This window comes from Kogia breviceps, chromosome 4, assembly GCF_026419965.1.
Source record: "Kogia breviceps isolate mKogBre1 chromosome 4, mKogBre1 haplotype 1, whole genome shotgun sequence".
NCBI lineage: Eukaryota > Metazoa > Chordata > Mammalia > Artiodactyla > Physeteridae > Kogia > Kogia breviceps.
The window spans coordinates 92,764,894-92,778,674 of NC_081313.1; the positions used below are offsets into that span (position 1 = coordinate 92,764,894).

The following is a 13,781-nucleotide window of genomic DNA, read 5'->3' on the forward strand; positions in this document are numbered from 1 at the left end:
TTATGACCATCCAGGTCCCTCTCCTTTATAGTTTTATTGGACATTTTCCAGAGCGCAGTATTCGAATGTCTTTAGGCCATGTGTATGTAGTAAACTAAAATGTTATGGTATCTCTATGAACAGTAATTTACTTCCCATGTTTTTATTTCTCTTCTAAAATCTCAACTCTTAATTGGCACCAGAGTTGAAAATACTTCATGTGATCCAGGAAGCCTTGGGCTTGGTAGATTTTTTTTTTAATCATATCAATTTCCCTCTGTGATCTTGTATAACCAGGTAGTAATTAGCTGGTTTAGTAAGACTAGGCATTCTATGGAACGCTGGATGCTAACCCTCTATTGCTGCATAACAGATGATTCCCAAACTTAGCAACCTAAAACATCTATTATTTCACATAGTTTCTGAGAGTCAGGAATCTGGGAGTGGCTTAACTGAGTGGTTCTGGTTCCTAGTCACTCATGGAGTAGAAGTTAAGCTGTTGGCAGGTGTTCAGTCATCTTAAGATTTATGGGGCTGGAGGATCTGCTTCCAAGAAGGCTCACTCACATGGCTGTTGGCTAGAGGCCTCAGTTTGTCTCTGGCTATTGGCTGAAGGCCTCAGTTCTTTGCCATCTGGACCTCTCCATAGGATTGCCTTATTCTTCCCAGAGTGTGTGATTCAGAAGAGATGAAGAAAAGGCAAGCAGGAAGCTATAGGTACCTTTCATGACCTAGTCTCCAAAGTTGCGCACCATCTTTTCCACTTTATTCTATTTGCTAGAATGAGTTACTTAGTCCAACTCACACTCAAGGAGAAGGGAATTAGGCTCCATCCCTTGAAGGGAAGAGTATTAAAGAATTTTTGGATGTTTTCAAACTCCCACACTTATCCATACCCCTAACTGAATATTCCTTTAAAACAGTAATTTGCATATAGTGAGTACAAATCATAATCTTTGCAGATCTCTGTAATAATGCATGTCCCTGGCCATCCCAGACCTACTGAATCTTAGTCTAGGAGTAAGGCATAGCTATCTGTGTTTTCAGAAATAAAAAGCCTGAAGTAATTCTCTCCATAGGTCCCTCTCCCCACTTTAAGAACCATTGGCTTATATTAATAACGGATACCATGTTTTTTTCTTTTATTATTATTATTATTTTTCTTTTTTGCGGTACGTGGGCCCGTCACTGTTGTGGCCTCTCCTGTTGCGGAGCACAGGCTCCGGATGCACAGGCTCAGTGGCCATGGCTCACGGTGGACCCAGCTGCTCCACGGCATGTGGGATCCTCCCGGACCAGGGCACAAACCCGTGTCCCTTGCATCAACAGGTGGACTCTCAACCACTGCGCCACCAGGGAAGCCCTGGATACCATGTTTTAGAGGGTTGTTAAATAATGAGGATAATTGGGTATATATGGAAAATTAAATTTTTCCTTTTGTAATTATCTTAAATTTTACTACAGAGGTTTTTTTTTTTCACTGGTGATTTCTTTATGAAATTTTGTAATTTTGTAATTTATGAAAATTAGTTCTCAGTAATTATAGTATGCTGCATTGCTTGAAATATATTCTAAGAAGGAATTTAAATTCAATAAAAGTTTAATTTTTTTCTCATGGAGGGGTTTTATGGGAAGTAAACCTCCTGCCAGTGTTATTCTCATTAAGCATCTAAGATAATAAGAACCTGGAATGATGGGGTAATAAAAGCAAAACAAAAGGACCTCAAAAAATCATTTTGAACTTTTAATTTGCCCCTTTAAGCATTCTTTACCAGATACTGATGAAAATTAACTTTTTTTTTTTTTTCTGCGGTATGCGGGCCTCTCACTGTTGTGGCCTCTCCCGCTGCGGAGCACAGGCTCCGGACGCGCAGGCCGAGCGGCCATGGCTCACGGGCCCAGCCGCTCCGCGGCACGCGGGATCCTCCCGGACCAGGGCACGAACCCGCGTCCCCTGCACCGGCAGGCGGACTCTCAACCACTGCGCCACCAGGGAAGCCCGAAAATTAACTTTTTAATTCTTCTTTAATTATATCTTGTCATTTGGTCAAGGCAATATCTAGATTTAGGAAGATTACTTAAGGATTCTACAAAGTTAGTAGCTTTCCTTTTCTGTTTTAATTAACAACTATCTTTCCTTCTCCTGCCTTCCAACTGATAGTACCTATTTCATTCTGCTTATACTAAGGACACGTCAGTATTGGATCTTCTTGGATCAACGGAGTTAAAGGTTATACAATGCTTTTATATACTTAGGTAAAGGAGCAAGTCCCAGGTTAATTCTCCTAACATTCAAGAAAATTTAAATGATTTTCCAAAGTAATTTGGAAATTTAACATTTATGTATCTTTTCCTTCTTTTAGTGGATTACAGACATAGTGAAACCAGTGCAACAGCTTTGATGGTTGCTGCAGGACGAGGTTTTTCAAGTCAAGTAGAACAGTTAATTAGTATGGGAGCCAATGTTCATATTAAAGCATCAAATGGCTGGTAATTTTAAATTGCATTCATTTTTTTGTATATCTTTGTATAACTACACATATCTTTTTTGATTTCTTATATCTTTATATTAAAAGCTATTTGTAATAATTGCTCATACATCTCTACTTTAATGGGTGAATCAATAAATTTGAGTAACTAGTTTTATAATTTTGAGAATATTATTTCTCTTTCTTAATTCAATATCTTTGAATTTTGGCAGGATGGCTTTAGATTGGGCTAAACACTTTGGGCAGACTGAAATTGTGGATCTTCTAGAATCTTACAGGTAACACTTTGTACTATTTTTAATTAATCCTGACTCCTTTTAAAAAAACTTAGCCATATAAATCATAGAATGTGACAAATGAAGGCTATTTATAGTCTCTTATCCAGATTTTTTTTCTTTGTAGTTCTAAGGAGTTTTTCTAATAACAGCTTTCAGTTATTTTGTAGGTTGCTAGTAAGATCCACTGTATTATAATATTTATCTTATTTTTTATTTTATCTTAAAAAAGAAGAAGGGGAATTTCCAGTTAAACATGGTATTTGTCTCTCTGCATTTGCCCAAAACCTCACGAAAATGGTAAGAAAGGAATATAAAATGTGTACACTAACAAAGTCAAAGAGAATGGAAGATGAAGTGGTTAGTGATGATGATGTTATCATTGAAAGATGAAAGATGTTAGTAAATTTGATGAAATTTAGAAGTTATTAAAGATGTTAGTAAATTTTTGGATGTTGTATGGCTAATGGATTACTGATGTTTGACTTAGCAAAGCTAAGAAAGCTGAAGCCTGAGTGCCTAAAGAGGGAAGTGCCAATGAGAAACAACCTCATTTTAGCTTTGAACTTCTTAGAGGCTCATTCAGCTACTTCTGAATGAAGCAATGAAAGAAAGGGCTAAAAAAATAACAGAGTTAGTTGAAATTCTCTATGAGGAATATTTGGAATTTCAGATTCCCTTCTCCCCTGCCCTCAGATGATATCTCTTTCCCACCGTAGCAGGATGTGGGAAATTTATTGAAAAATTAAACCATTTAGAGTTTGGTCTTGGGGTGACCAGATACAGTGGGAGAGTGGGAGTAAGGTATCAAACAGAAAAGGGGTTTAAGTGAAAGTCTACTTAAAGACTAAAAGTTGAGATACCATCCACTCCCTTCCCCTGCTGTCCCTATCACCTTTTCCTGTTTGAAGCTTATGTTCTTTGGCAGAAAACTTGAGAATTCCTTCCTGGAAAAACAGACCAAGCCTAGAGAAAAGATTTAGAACTTTAAGAGTTTTGGTATTCTTTCAATGAAAAGACCATCTTTAAACCAGATAACTCAATTTTCCCCACTTGTACACATGGAGGTTTTTGTGTTTTACTCTTTAAAAAGAAACAAACTGCCAAGGATTGATCACCAGGCATTTGAGTGGAAAAAACACTCAAACATCAAATAAACAGTAACAACAAAAAACCCCAAGAAGCTGAATAAAACTGAGCATCAGTGACCAGAAGAAAACTTCAAAAATAGTAATCGAAAATAACATTCATGAACCAGAAAACAGTATGCTTTAAAAAAAAAAAAAAAAAAAGGAACAGGGGCTTCCCTGGTGGCACAGTGGTTGAGAATCCTCCTGCCGATGCAGGGGACACGGGTTCATGCCCCAGTACGGGAAGATCCCACATGCCGCGGAGTGACTGGGCCCGTGAGCCATGGCCACTGAGCCTGTGCATCCGGAGCCTGTGCTCCGCAACAGGAGAGGCCACAACAGTGAGAGGCCTGCATACCACACACGCACGCACACACGCACGCGCGCGCGCGCGCACACACACACACACACACACACACACACACAGGAACAGAACACAAATCTTTGTTCAGATTTCATCTTCATGAGGGCTACCCAAATTTACCTATCTATTGCAATCTGCCTCCTCCCACAGTTGATCCTCTTTAACCTGTTCTACTTTTTCTTTTGTCCATAGGACCTACCATCCTCTAATAAACTATATAATTTACTTATTTACTGTATTTATTGGTTTATTGTCTGTCTCTTCTCTCCAGTGGAATTTAGTAAGCTCCTTGTCTCCTTTGTTCAGGGACAGTGTCTGGATATAGATGTTCAGTGATTATTTTTGAAAGAATGAATAAACAAGGAAGAGCCCTTGAAAATTAAAATATGATAGAAAAATAATTCAGAAGCATTTCAAGATAAAGTTGAAAAAAATTGCTGACAAAGTAGGAGAAAAAGACAAAAAAATAGAAAATAGTAGAAAAAGGATAGGAAAATTTATTTCCTATGTATTTTTTTATGAGGAAGCTGTTAGAGAATGTGTTCTACAAAAATGAGGAAGTGAAGTAAAACAGAGAAGAGCTCAGTAGATCCAGCACAGGAGATAGGTGAAAGAAATGCTTAGTATGTTGGTGCACAGGGCTGTTACTATGCCAGCTGCCCAGTAGGCCTAGTCTCATAGAAACAGAAGATAGAGAGCTCCAGGAGGAAGGTCCCTCTGGGGTAAAAAGGATTACCTGATGGTTTTGATCATATTAAAAAGATTTTATGAATTTGTTGGACACTTTGGGAAGAATTAGTGCTAAGTACAGAGAAAACTAAGCAAATAAAAATTAGACAGTAATTACTCAAGGAAAACCAAAAAGTTACAGAAGAAAGGGAGTGTAATCATAGTTACTATTTAGCTCAGTGGTAAATAATGTTTACGTAGCAAAGTAAAGCTGAATGCAGTTTTAATGAAGATTGTATGGGTTTGTGTGTGTGGAAGCTATATGGGGGTGGGGGGGGCAACCTCATTTTTCATTAATTGGAGATTCACAGATAATTACTAAATTGTTAAATCAATAAATAGCAGAAGATGAATGTTGCTTAGAAATACGGCAGTAAATACCAAAAGAAATGGCTAAAAGAATTGAAAAAGGTCCTAGGCAGTGTGACTAGGAGTGGAGAGGGGTTTTTGTTATAACTTCTATAAACCCTTTTTTATTAACACTATGTACATGTATTACTTTGATTTAAAAAAAAGGGCAATACTTTCAAAATCCTATGAAACTATTGTAATTCTCCTTTTAGATAATTATTTTAGATAAATTTTGGTATTTATATAGATTTTAGATTAGACATTTAAAGAAAAAAGATATTTAAAACAAATTTAAAGAAAATGTATTTTATAGTACATTGATAGTTTTTATCTATTTTCAACCTATAAGACTGTCAAAAAAATAATAGAGTATGAAGTTAAAGTATATTAAAACTTCTATTATTCAAGAACATATAAAATGTTTTATTTGACTTGGGTTTTTGTATTTAAGTCTATAGATGAAGTCTCAGATATTAGATGAAGTAAACATTTGAAATATGAAAGTAGTTTTATCATTTTAATTTCATTAAATGATAATGTAGAGTCTCAAAGTCTTGGCAGATCCAAATGCTAATTCTGATGCTAATTATTCATTTCATTAATAGCACCAGAACTTACAATCCTTTTAATGCTAACACTTCGAATGTGCCAGATATTGTTATGGTGTTAGGTGTAGCTCGATAGGTACTACAGATTACCATGTAAAACAGTTATCTGGATAATATTTTAATTATCCCAGCTAAGTCAGCTTTCTTTTTATTCCACAGATCATGATGTTATCAACTATAAATTTCAAATATTAAATTTATTATGTTTGCTGGATTATTGATACTTGATATATAAAGTTTATAGCATTAAAAAAGAACATAATACCTCCCTAATTTACCTGGTAAAAATAAGAAAACAAAAAACTTGGAATGTTTTAGATTGGATTTAAAAATTTTAAATACTACAATTATAACATTGCAGAATTTTCATATTTTTTCCTATTGAAAGCAGTCTTTTTAAAAAAAATTTACTTATTTATTTATTTTTGGCTGCGTTGGGTCTTTGTTGCTGCACATGGGCTTTCTCTAGTTGCGGCAAGCGGGGGCTACTCTTTGTTGTGCATGGGCTTCTCATCGCCGTGGCTTATCTTTGTTGTGGAGCACAGGCTATAGGCGTGTGGGCTTCAGTAGTTGTGGCTCGTGTGTTCAGTAGTTGTGGCTCACGGGCTCTAGAGCACAGGCTCAGTAGTTGTGGCACATGGGCTTAGTTGCTCTGTGGCACGTGGGATCTTCCCGGATCAGGGCTTGAACCTGTGTCCCCTGCATTGGCAGTCGGATTCTTAACCACTGCGCCACCAGGAAAGTCCCTGAAAGCAGTCTTATGTTGTTTTCTGCTAAGCTCTTTAAGAAAGATTGGGCTGAACTGAACGTTCTAGAGATCATATTGATAATTACTAGTGATGGCAGTTTTATATTTTCACATACAGGATGAAGAAGCAAGGGGGTTATTTCAGTAATTTCTACTGATTTTGGCTTTTGGGAAATAGCATAATCAACCTGCTTTTAGTATAGGATAACTGAATTAGTAGTCATTTTAAGCTGATACCTGTAGAGTGTTTTTTTTAATATATGAATTATTCTACAGAATAGTGTTTATAATAATGAACAATTAGAAACAACCTATTAAGAAAATGTAAATGATGACCAAAAGTTTGTGTTTTTTTAAGTTTTATTGAGATAAAATTTACATACCATATAATTCACCTACTTAAGTGTATAATCCAGTGGTTTTTAGTCTGTATGTTCAAAGAGTTATGCAGTCATCACCACAGCCAATTTTTAGAACATTTTTATCACCCCAAAAAGAAATCTGTGCTCATTAGAGGTCACTTCTAATTTCCCCCAACTTTAGCAGCCCTAGGCAACCACTCATCTACTTCCCATTTCTATAGATTTATCTGTTCTGGACATTTCATATAAATGGAATCATATAATATGTGATCTTCTGTGATTGGTTCTTTCACTTAGCATAGTGTTTTCAAGGTTTGTACATGTTGTAGCATCTTTTTAATGACTGAGTAATATTCCATTCTATGGATAGACCACAGTTTGTCTATCTGTTCATCAACTGATGAACATTCAGGTTGTTTACACTTTTGGGATGTTATGAATAGTACTGGTATAAACATTTGTATACAGATTTTTATGTGGACATATATTTTCATTTCTTCTTGTCTATATACCTAGGAGTCTAACTGCTGGGCCATATGGTAACACCATGTTTTAACAGTTTTGAAGAACTGCCACATTGTTTTCCAAAGTGGGTGCACCATTTTACATTCCCACTAGCAATGTATTAGGGTTCCAATTTCTTCACATCCTCTCTCACACTTATTAGTATCTGCCTTTTTTATTAGAGTCATCCTAGTGGGTGTGAAGTGGTATCTCATTGTGGTTTGAATTTCATTTCTCTCATGACTAATGACGTTGAGCGTATTTTCATGTGTTTATTGGCTATATTTCCTTTGGAGAAATGTCTTCAGTTGGAATTTTTTTTAAAATACTTATTGCCAAATTTTACTTTGAATAATATACTTGAAACCAAAATATGAATTACATTATAGTTAGAGTATTAATTGTCACTTACCCTCTTTAGAGTATATTGAAAATTTGAACATGGACATAATGGGAATCATTGGCCTTTAAGGGTTACTCTTTTTAATGAAATTTGACTTGGTCTCTGTTTTTCTTTTCTAGTGCTTCATTGGAATTTGGAAATTTAGATGAAAGTTCTTTGGTTCAAACAAATGGGAGTGATCTCAGTGCAGAAGACAGAGAGCTCCTGAAAGCTTATCATCATAGTTTTGATGATGAAAAAGTAGACTTGGATTTGATCATGCATCTTCTATACAATATCTGCCATAGTTGTGATTCTGGTAAATAAGTATTGTCTTAAAGAACTGAAGCAAAAATACATTCTTTAACTTAAATTTAGTATTTTGTGTGTGTACAAATTTTTATACAATTTTATTGATAATAATGCACAAATAATCTCTTGTGTCATCTTATAAGTATTAGAGTTTATCAGTACTTGAAAACACATGATGTAGTTTATTATAGCTAGTTGTTTTGATTGATTCTGGTTTTACAAAGAGATTTAATGTTTAAAAAAAAGTCATTCTTCTTCAAGGTGCAATATTGATTTTCCTGCCTGGATATGATGAAATTGTTGGTCTGAGGGATCGCATCCTGTTTGATGACAAGCGGTTCGCTGACAATACTCATAGGTAAAAGCTAAAGCTTTATATTTATTGCATTAAATAACAGTTAGGTACCATAGTATATTTTCTCTTAATTGTCAACAGATACCAAGTCTTTATGCTTCATTCAAATATGCAAACATCCGATCAAAAGAAGGTATTAAAAAACCCACCTGCAGGTGTTCGAAAAATAGTAAGCTTCATAAAAATCTTATTTTTTCCATTTTATTAGTCATTGGTTTTGCTTTCATATTAACGATAACATAATATCCTATTGCAGATCCTTTCCACCAATATTGCTGAAACCAGCATCACAGTCAATGACGTTGTCTTTGTTATTGATTCTGGTAAAGTGAAAGAGGTATGTATGGATAAGTTGTATTTTTACCTAAATGACAAAGGTTAAGTTCCATAACAATAAATGCTTTTATAAGCAGAACTCATTTTAATGGGAAAATTTCTGGTTCTAGGATGAATTTAACGTAGTAAATGTTGGTTTCACTAAAGTAAATATTCACCTTAAACAATTCAGTTTGTAGGATCTGTCTTGTTATTTTAACAAATTATACAAAAAATTTAGCCTCTGCTCACTAAATATCAGGAATAAAATAAAGGATCTGGCTAGTTACAGTGAAAATTTTGTCAGTGTGGGAATTTGATTACATATTTTGTATGTTTTCTTTCTACTCATGGGCATGGACCATGTCCCTCTTGTTCATTGTTATATCTCCAGTGCTCCACATATAGTAGGTATTCAAAAGATACTTAGTTCAAGAGAACTATGCTGACAGAAAACAAACAAACATAAAACCAGGCTTCAGCAAATGATGGCTAGCAGTAAAATTGGGCCCATCACCTACTTTTGTAAAAATAAATTTTGTTGGAATACTGCCATGTCTACTTTTTACTCATCATCTGTGGCTGCTTTCACACTCCAGTGGCAGATTTGAGTAGTTGCAACAGACCCCCTCTGCAAAGGCTAAAATATTTACTGCCAACTCCTGATATAAATAAAAGGCAGCATTTATTTCCTTTTAGTGTTGGAATGCCCAGCAATTCTCAGCACCCTTAATTTTGGTCGCTCCTTTCACTAAAATAATTGAAAGTGATAGAGGTAATTGATTTTTCAAGGAGAGCAATGCTATCCATGTTGGGAAAGCAAATTATATCTGTTCTAGTGGATATAAATGATCATTTTTAATGTGAAAAAATTAATTACCTTTAGGTGTTATTTATCGAGTAAACTGTGATGGTAGTGCCAAAAGTTATTTTATATACAAAATTGTCAAATGTAACATTTTATTAAAAACAAAATAAGCAGCATCTTTTCTAAAAATCCCATAATTTAACAATTATGAGAACACATTTGTATTTGCTGTATGTAGTTATTTTATGAAGAGGAAAGTATAAAGTCACTGAATGATTGATGTATATATTCTAGCAATGAATTCTTTTAAAATATTTCTCTACATAAGTTTCCACTTTAGAAGTGAAAGTATGGGAATAGTAATGGTTCTTTTTTACTTTCTCTTTTGTAACATTCTGGATAGGCTAACTGCATTAGTAGTTCAGCAGGAGGCAAAATGGAAGGGGTTAAAATTATTTAGTTGGGAATAGGATTACTTTAGTGATTATTGTTATTCTTCCAATCAGCTTCCTGGAATGTATTTCAGAAAATGTCTTTCCCTGGTCACTCCTATTACCCACAATGATGTAAATCTGATAGAAAATGACCTCAAGGAATAGATCTGTTTTCTCCAATCTTGATGCCTTATGAGAACTGACTGCCATTATCCAAGTGAAGCAGAGTAAAACAGCTTAGCAAAGCACAGAATGAGGAAGTTTTACAGCTCTTCTAAGTTTAATTTTCATTCATTTTCCTTAGAATGTTTGTGCCCAGAAATCTGGATTTTATTTTAAAATCAGTACCCTGTTCTAATTAATCAAAAGGGACTTTGAATTAAACTCGATGTGCTAAAATATATTCATAATGTTTTCTGCTATTTCTCCTTAAATACCTTTTATGTATTAACATGAAGGTGATTTAAATATTACAGAAATCCTTCGATGCACTGAATTTTGTTACAATGTTAAAAATGGTGTGGATTTCCAAAGCTAGTGCCATACAGCGAAAAGGCAGGTAACGTATATTTAATGAACATTGATTCAATTGCCTATAAAATGGAAACATTTTCATATGTATTACATATTTAATGTATATTCTACTTTCTATAAAATGTTAAAACTTTCATGTTAGTCTTAATTTTTATATTATTTTTGCAAAGCAGACCATTTTAATACTTATTTTTAAAGTTGAATTTAGGTTATGTTAAAAATAAAAATTTTTGTCTAGTATGATCTACACTCAGAAGACATAAGAAACTTAAAAAACAAAAATAAAAGCAGTATAAGATGTAGGACTAATTTCTGTACAATACAAAAAAAGCTCCATGAAAATCAATTAAATAAAGACCACTACATTAACCTCACATATACCACATATATCTCATATATACCTAAGGAAATGCAAATTAATGAGATACTATTTTTTACTTATCAGATTGGCATCAATGAAAAATTTTAACAGCACACACAAGAGTTGACAAAAGCATGGGCCAATAGGCTTTCACAGTTTGCTGGTGGGAGTGTATATTGATGTGACTTCTTCAGAGGATGATTTGAAACTGTTTATCCAGGTCTCCCCTTTAGCAGTGGATTCCACTTCTCATAATTTATCCTGAGTATACTTGCACATGTGTGCCAAGATGTATGTTTAAGAATGTTTTCTGCAGTATTATTTGTAGTAGTGAAAAGTCTAGGAAAACTGTAGTATCCATAAGTAGTGAAGTGATTAAGCAAATTATATTATTGCCACACAATGTCATACTAAGTAACTTAAAAGGAAATATGTAGATGTATGTGTTTTATATGGAATGAGTTTTAAGAAACTCATATTAATTGAAAAAAGTAAGGTATAAAACATGTATCTAGTATTTTCTTATTCTAAAAAATTATGCATGTGTATGTTTGCATGTATATTTAGACACACATATGTTGTCAAGACTGAGATAAACATTACAAAACAATGATTGTTGACTCTGAGAAGGAGGATTTGTGGGGCTCTTGGAGGAAGGAGACAATTTTTATTTTTGTATTTTTTGTAGTTTTTGTATTTTGGTTATTTAGCACATACTTGAATTACTTTTTCATTTTTAAAAAGGCAAGATTAAAAAGAGTAATATTTTTCAGTGATTACTTGACTAATTTTTCTTGCATTTTAACTAACAAGAAAACATCAGATACTGACTTTAAGAGTGCTGCCTACTGAAGATGGTGGATACATTGATTTCTGTACTTTATAACTTAATAGAATGCCCTTTGTTGTTGTTATTTGTTGTTGTTATTGTGTCAGTTGTCTTCTTATGACAATTGTGGCTTGGCACATTGAGCTGGACTTACACCGTATTAATAGTATATTATCAGGGATAAAAATCAGAAATTATAGAAATTTTCTTTGTCATATTTTTCAACAGATGTTTTTTGGCAGCCTTCACTGTGAAAGTGTTAGGGGTGCAATGATGAATAACTATGGTCTGATGGGTAAAGTTTGAGATGAGATGGGGAAATGTTGCAGTCCATCTTGGAATCCAATAAATTAAGCAATTTTAATACTATGTGATCTGCACTGTAACTGGATAATGCTTCTAGAGGAGTTAAGATAGAATCTGAGACAAATATGATTAAATAGGTATTTTGGGAAGGCATTTCTGTCAGAGGGAAGACATTCACAGAGGCCTAAAGGCAAGAGTGACAAAGAAAGTTGTTTGGATGGAGTTTAGTTTAGAGGAGAATAATGAAAAATGAGTGGAAAGAGGTCAGTTGCAGACTGGTCCTTTAGGGCCATTTTGTATTTTCTCTCTCTTCTTTTTCTTCTTAATAACATGGTTATAGTATTCTTTTACCTTTTTGAGGAATGAATAGGTAGAGACAAAAATGATGGTAGGAGGACCCCAGTAGGAGACTCTTTTCATTAATCCTGTCACGATAAGGGAGAGATGAGAGTAGCCTGAATTATTATAGTGGTGGTTGAAATAAAGAGAAATATAGGCATACCTCCCCTTACTGCACTTCTCAGATACTGAATTTTTTACAAATTGAAGGTTTATGGCAATCTTGTGCACCCCGTGTTGAACAAGTCTATCAGCACTATTTTTCCAACAGCGTTGCTCATTTCTTGTCTCTGTGTCACATTTTGGTAATTCTTGAAATATTTCAAACTTTTTCATTATTATTATATTTGTTATGGTGATCTCTGATCAGTGATCTTTGATGTTATTGTAATTGTTTTGGGGTACCATGAACTGTGCTCGTATAAGAAGGCAAACTTAATCCATAAATATTGTGTGTGTTCTGACTGCTCCACCGATCGGCCATTCCCCATCTCTCTCCTTCTTGGGCTTCCCTATTCCCTGCGACACAATACTGAAATTAGGCCAGTTGATAACCCTACAATGGCACCTAAGCGTTCAAGTAAAATGAAGAGTCACACTTCTCTCACTTTAAATCAAAAGCTAGAAGTGAATAAGCTTAGTGAAGAGGGGATGTCAAAAGGCTGAAAGCTAGGCCTCTTAGCACCAGTTAGCCAGGTTGTGAATGTGGAGGAAAAGTTCTTGAATGAAATAAAAAGTGCTACTCCATTGAACACATGAATGATAAGAAATCGAAACAGCCTTATTGCTGATGTGGAGAAAGTTTTAGTGGTCTGGATAGAATATCACATCAGCCACAACGTTCCCTTAAGCCAAAGCCTAATCTAGAGCAAGGTTCTAACTCTTTTCAGTTCTGTGAAGGCTGAGAGAGGTGAGGAAGTTGCAGAAGAAAAGTTTGAAGCTAGCAGAGGCTGCTTCATGGGGTTTTAGGACAGAAGCCATCTTCATAACATAAAAGTGGAGGTGAAGCAGCAAGTGCTGATGTAGAAGCTGCAGCAAGTTATCCAGAAGATTTAGGTAAGATAATGAGGGTGGCTACACTAAACAGATTTTCCTTGGAAAACAGCCATTTCTTGGAAGAAAATGCCACCTAGGACAGGCTGACTCTCTTGTTAGGGACTAATGCAAGTGGTGACTTGAAGTTGAAGCCAATGTTCATTGACCATTTTAAAAGTCCTAAGGTCCTTAAGAATTATGTTAAATTTACTCTGCCTATGCTTTATAAATG

At 34.8% G+C, this 13,781-nt stretch overlaps 1 protein-coding gene across 2 annotated transcripts in view; it reads left to right on the forward strand.

The window, feature by feature from the left end:
- YTHDC2 (YTH N6-methyladenosine RNA binding protein C2) overlaps positions 1–13,781 on the forward strand; it is a 67,395-nt gene that overhangs the window by 26,389 nt on the left and 27,225 nt on the right. For both annotated transcript variants that reach the window (XM_059061078.2, XM_067031463.1), the window contains exons 11-17: positions 2,343–2,469; positions 2,681–2,746; positions 8,062–8,240; positions 8,495–8,591; positions 8,670–8,757; positions 8,845–8,925; positions 10,622–10,704. In XM_059061078.2, the coding sequence (XP_058917061.1) occupies positions 2,343–2,469; positions 2,681–2,746; positions 8,062–8,240; positions 8,495–8,591; positions 8,670–8,757; positions 8,845–8,925; positions 10,622–10,704 (721 nt within the window). The remainder of the gene's footprint in view (positions 1–2,342; positions 2,470–2,680; positions 2,747–8,061; positions 8,241–8,494; positions 8,592–8,669; positions 8,758–8,844; positions 8,926–10,621; positions 10,705–13,781) is intronic.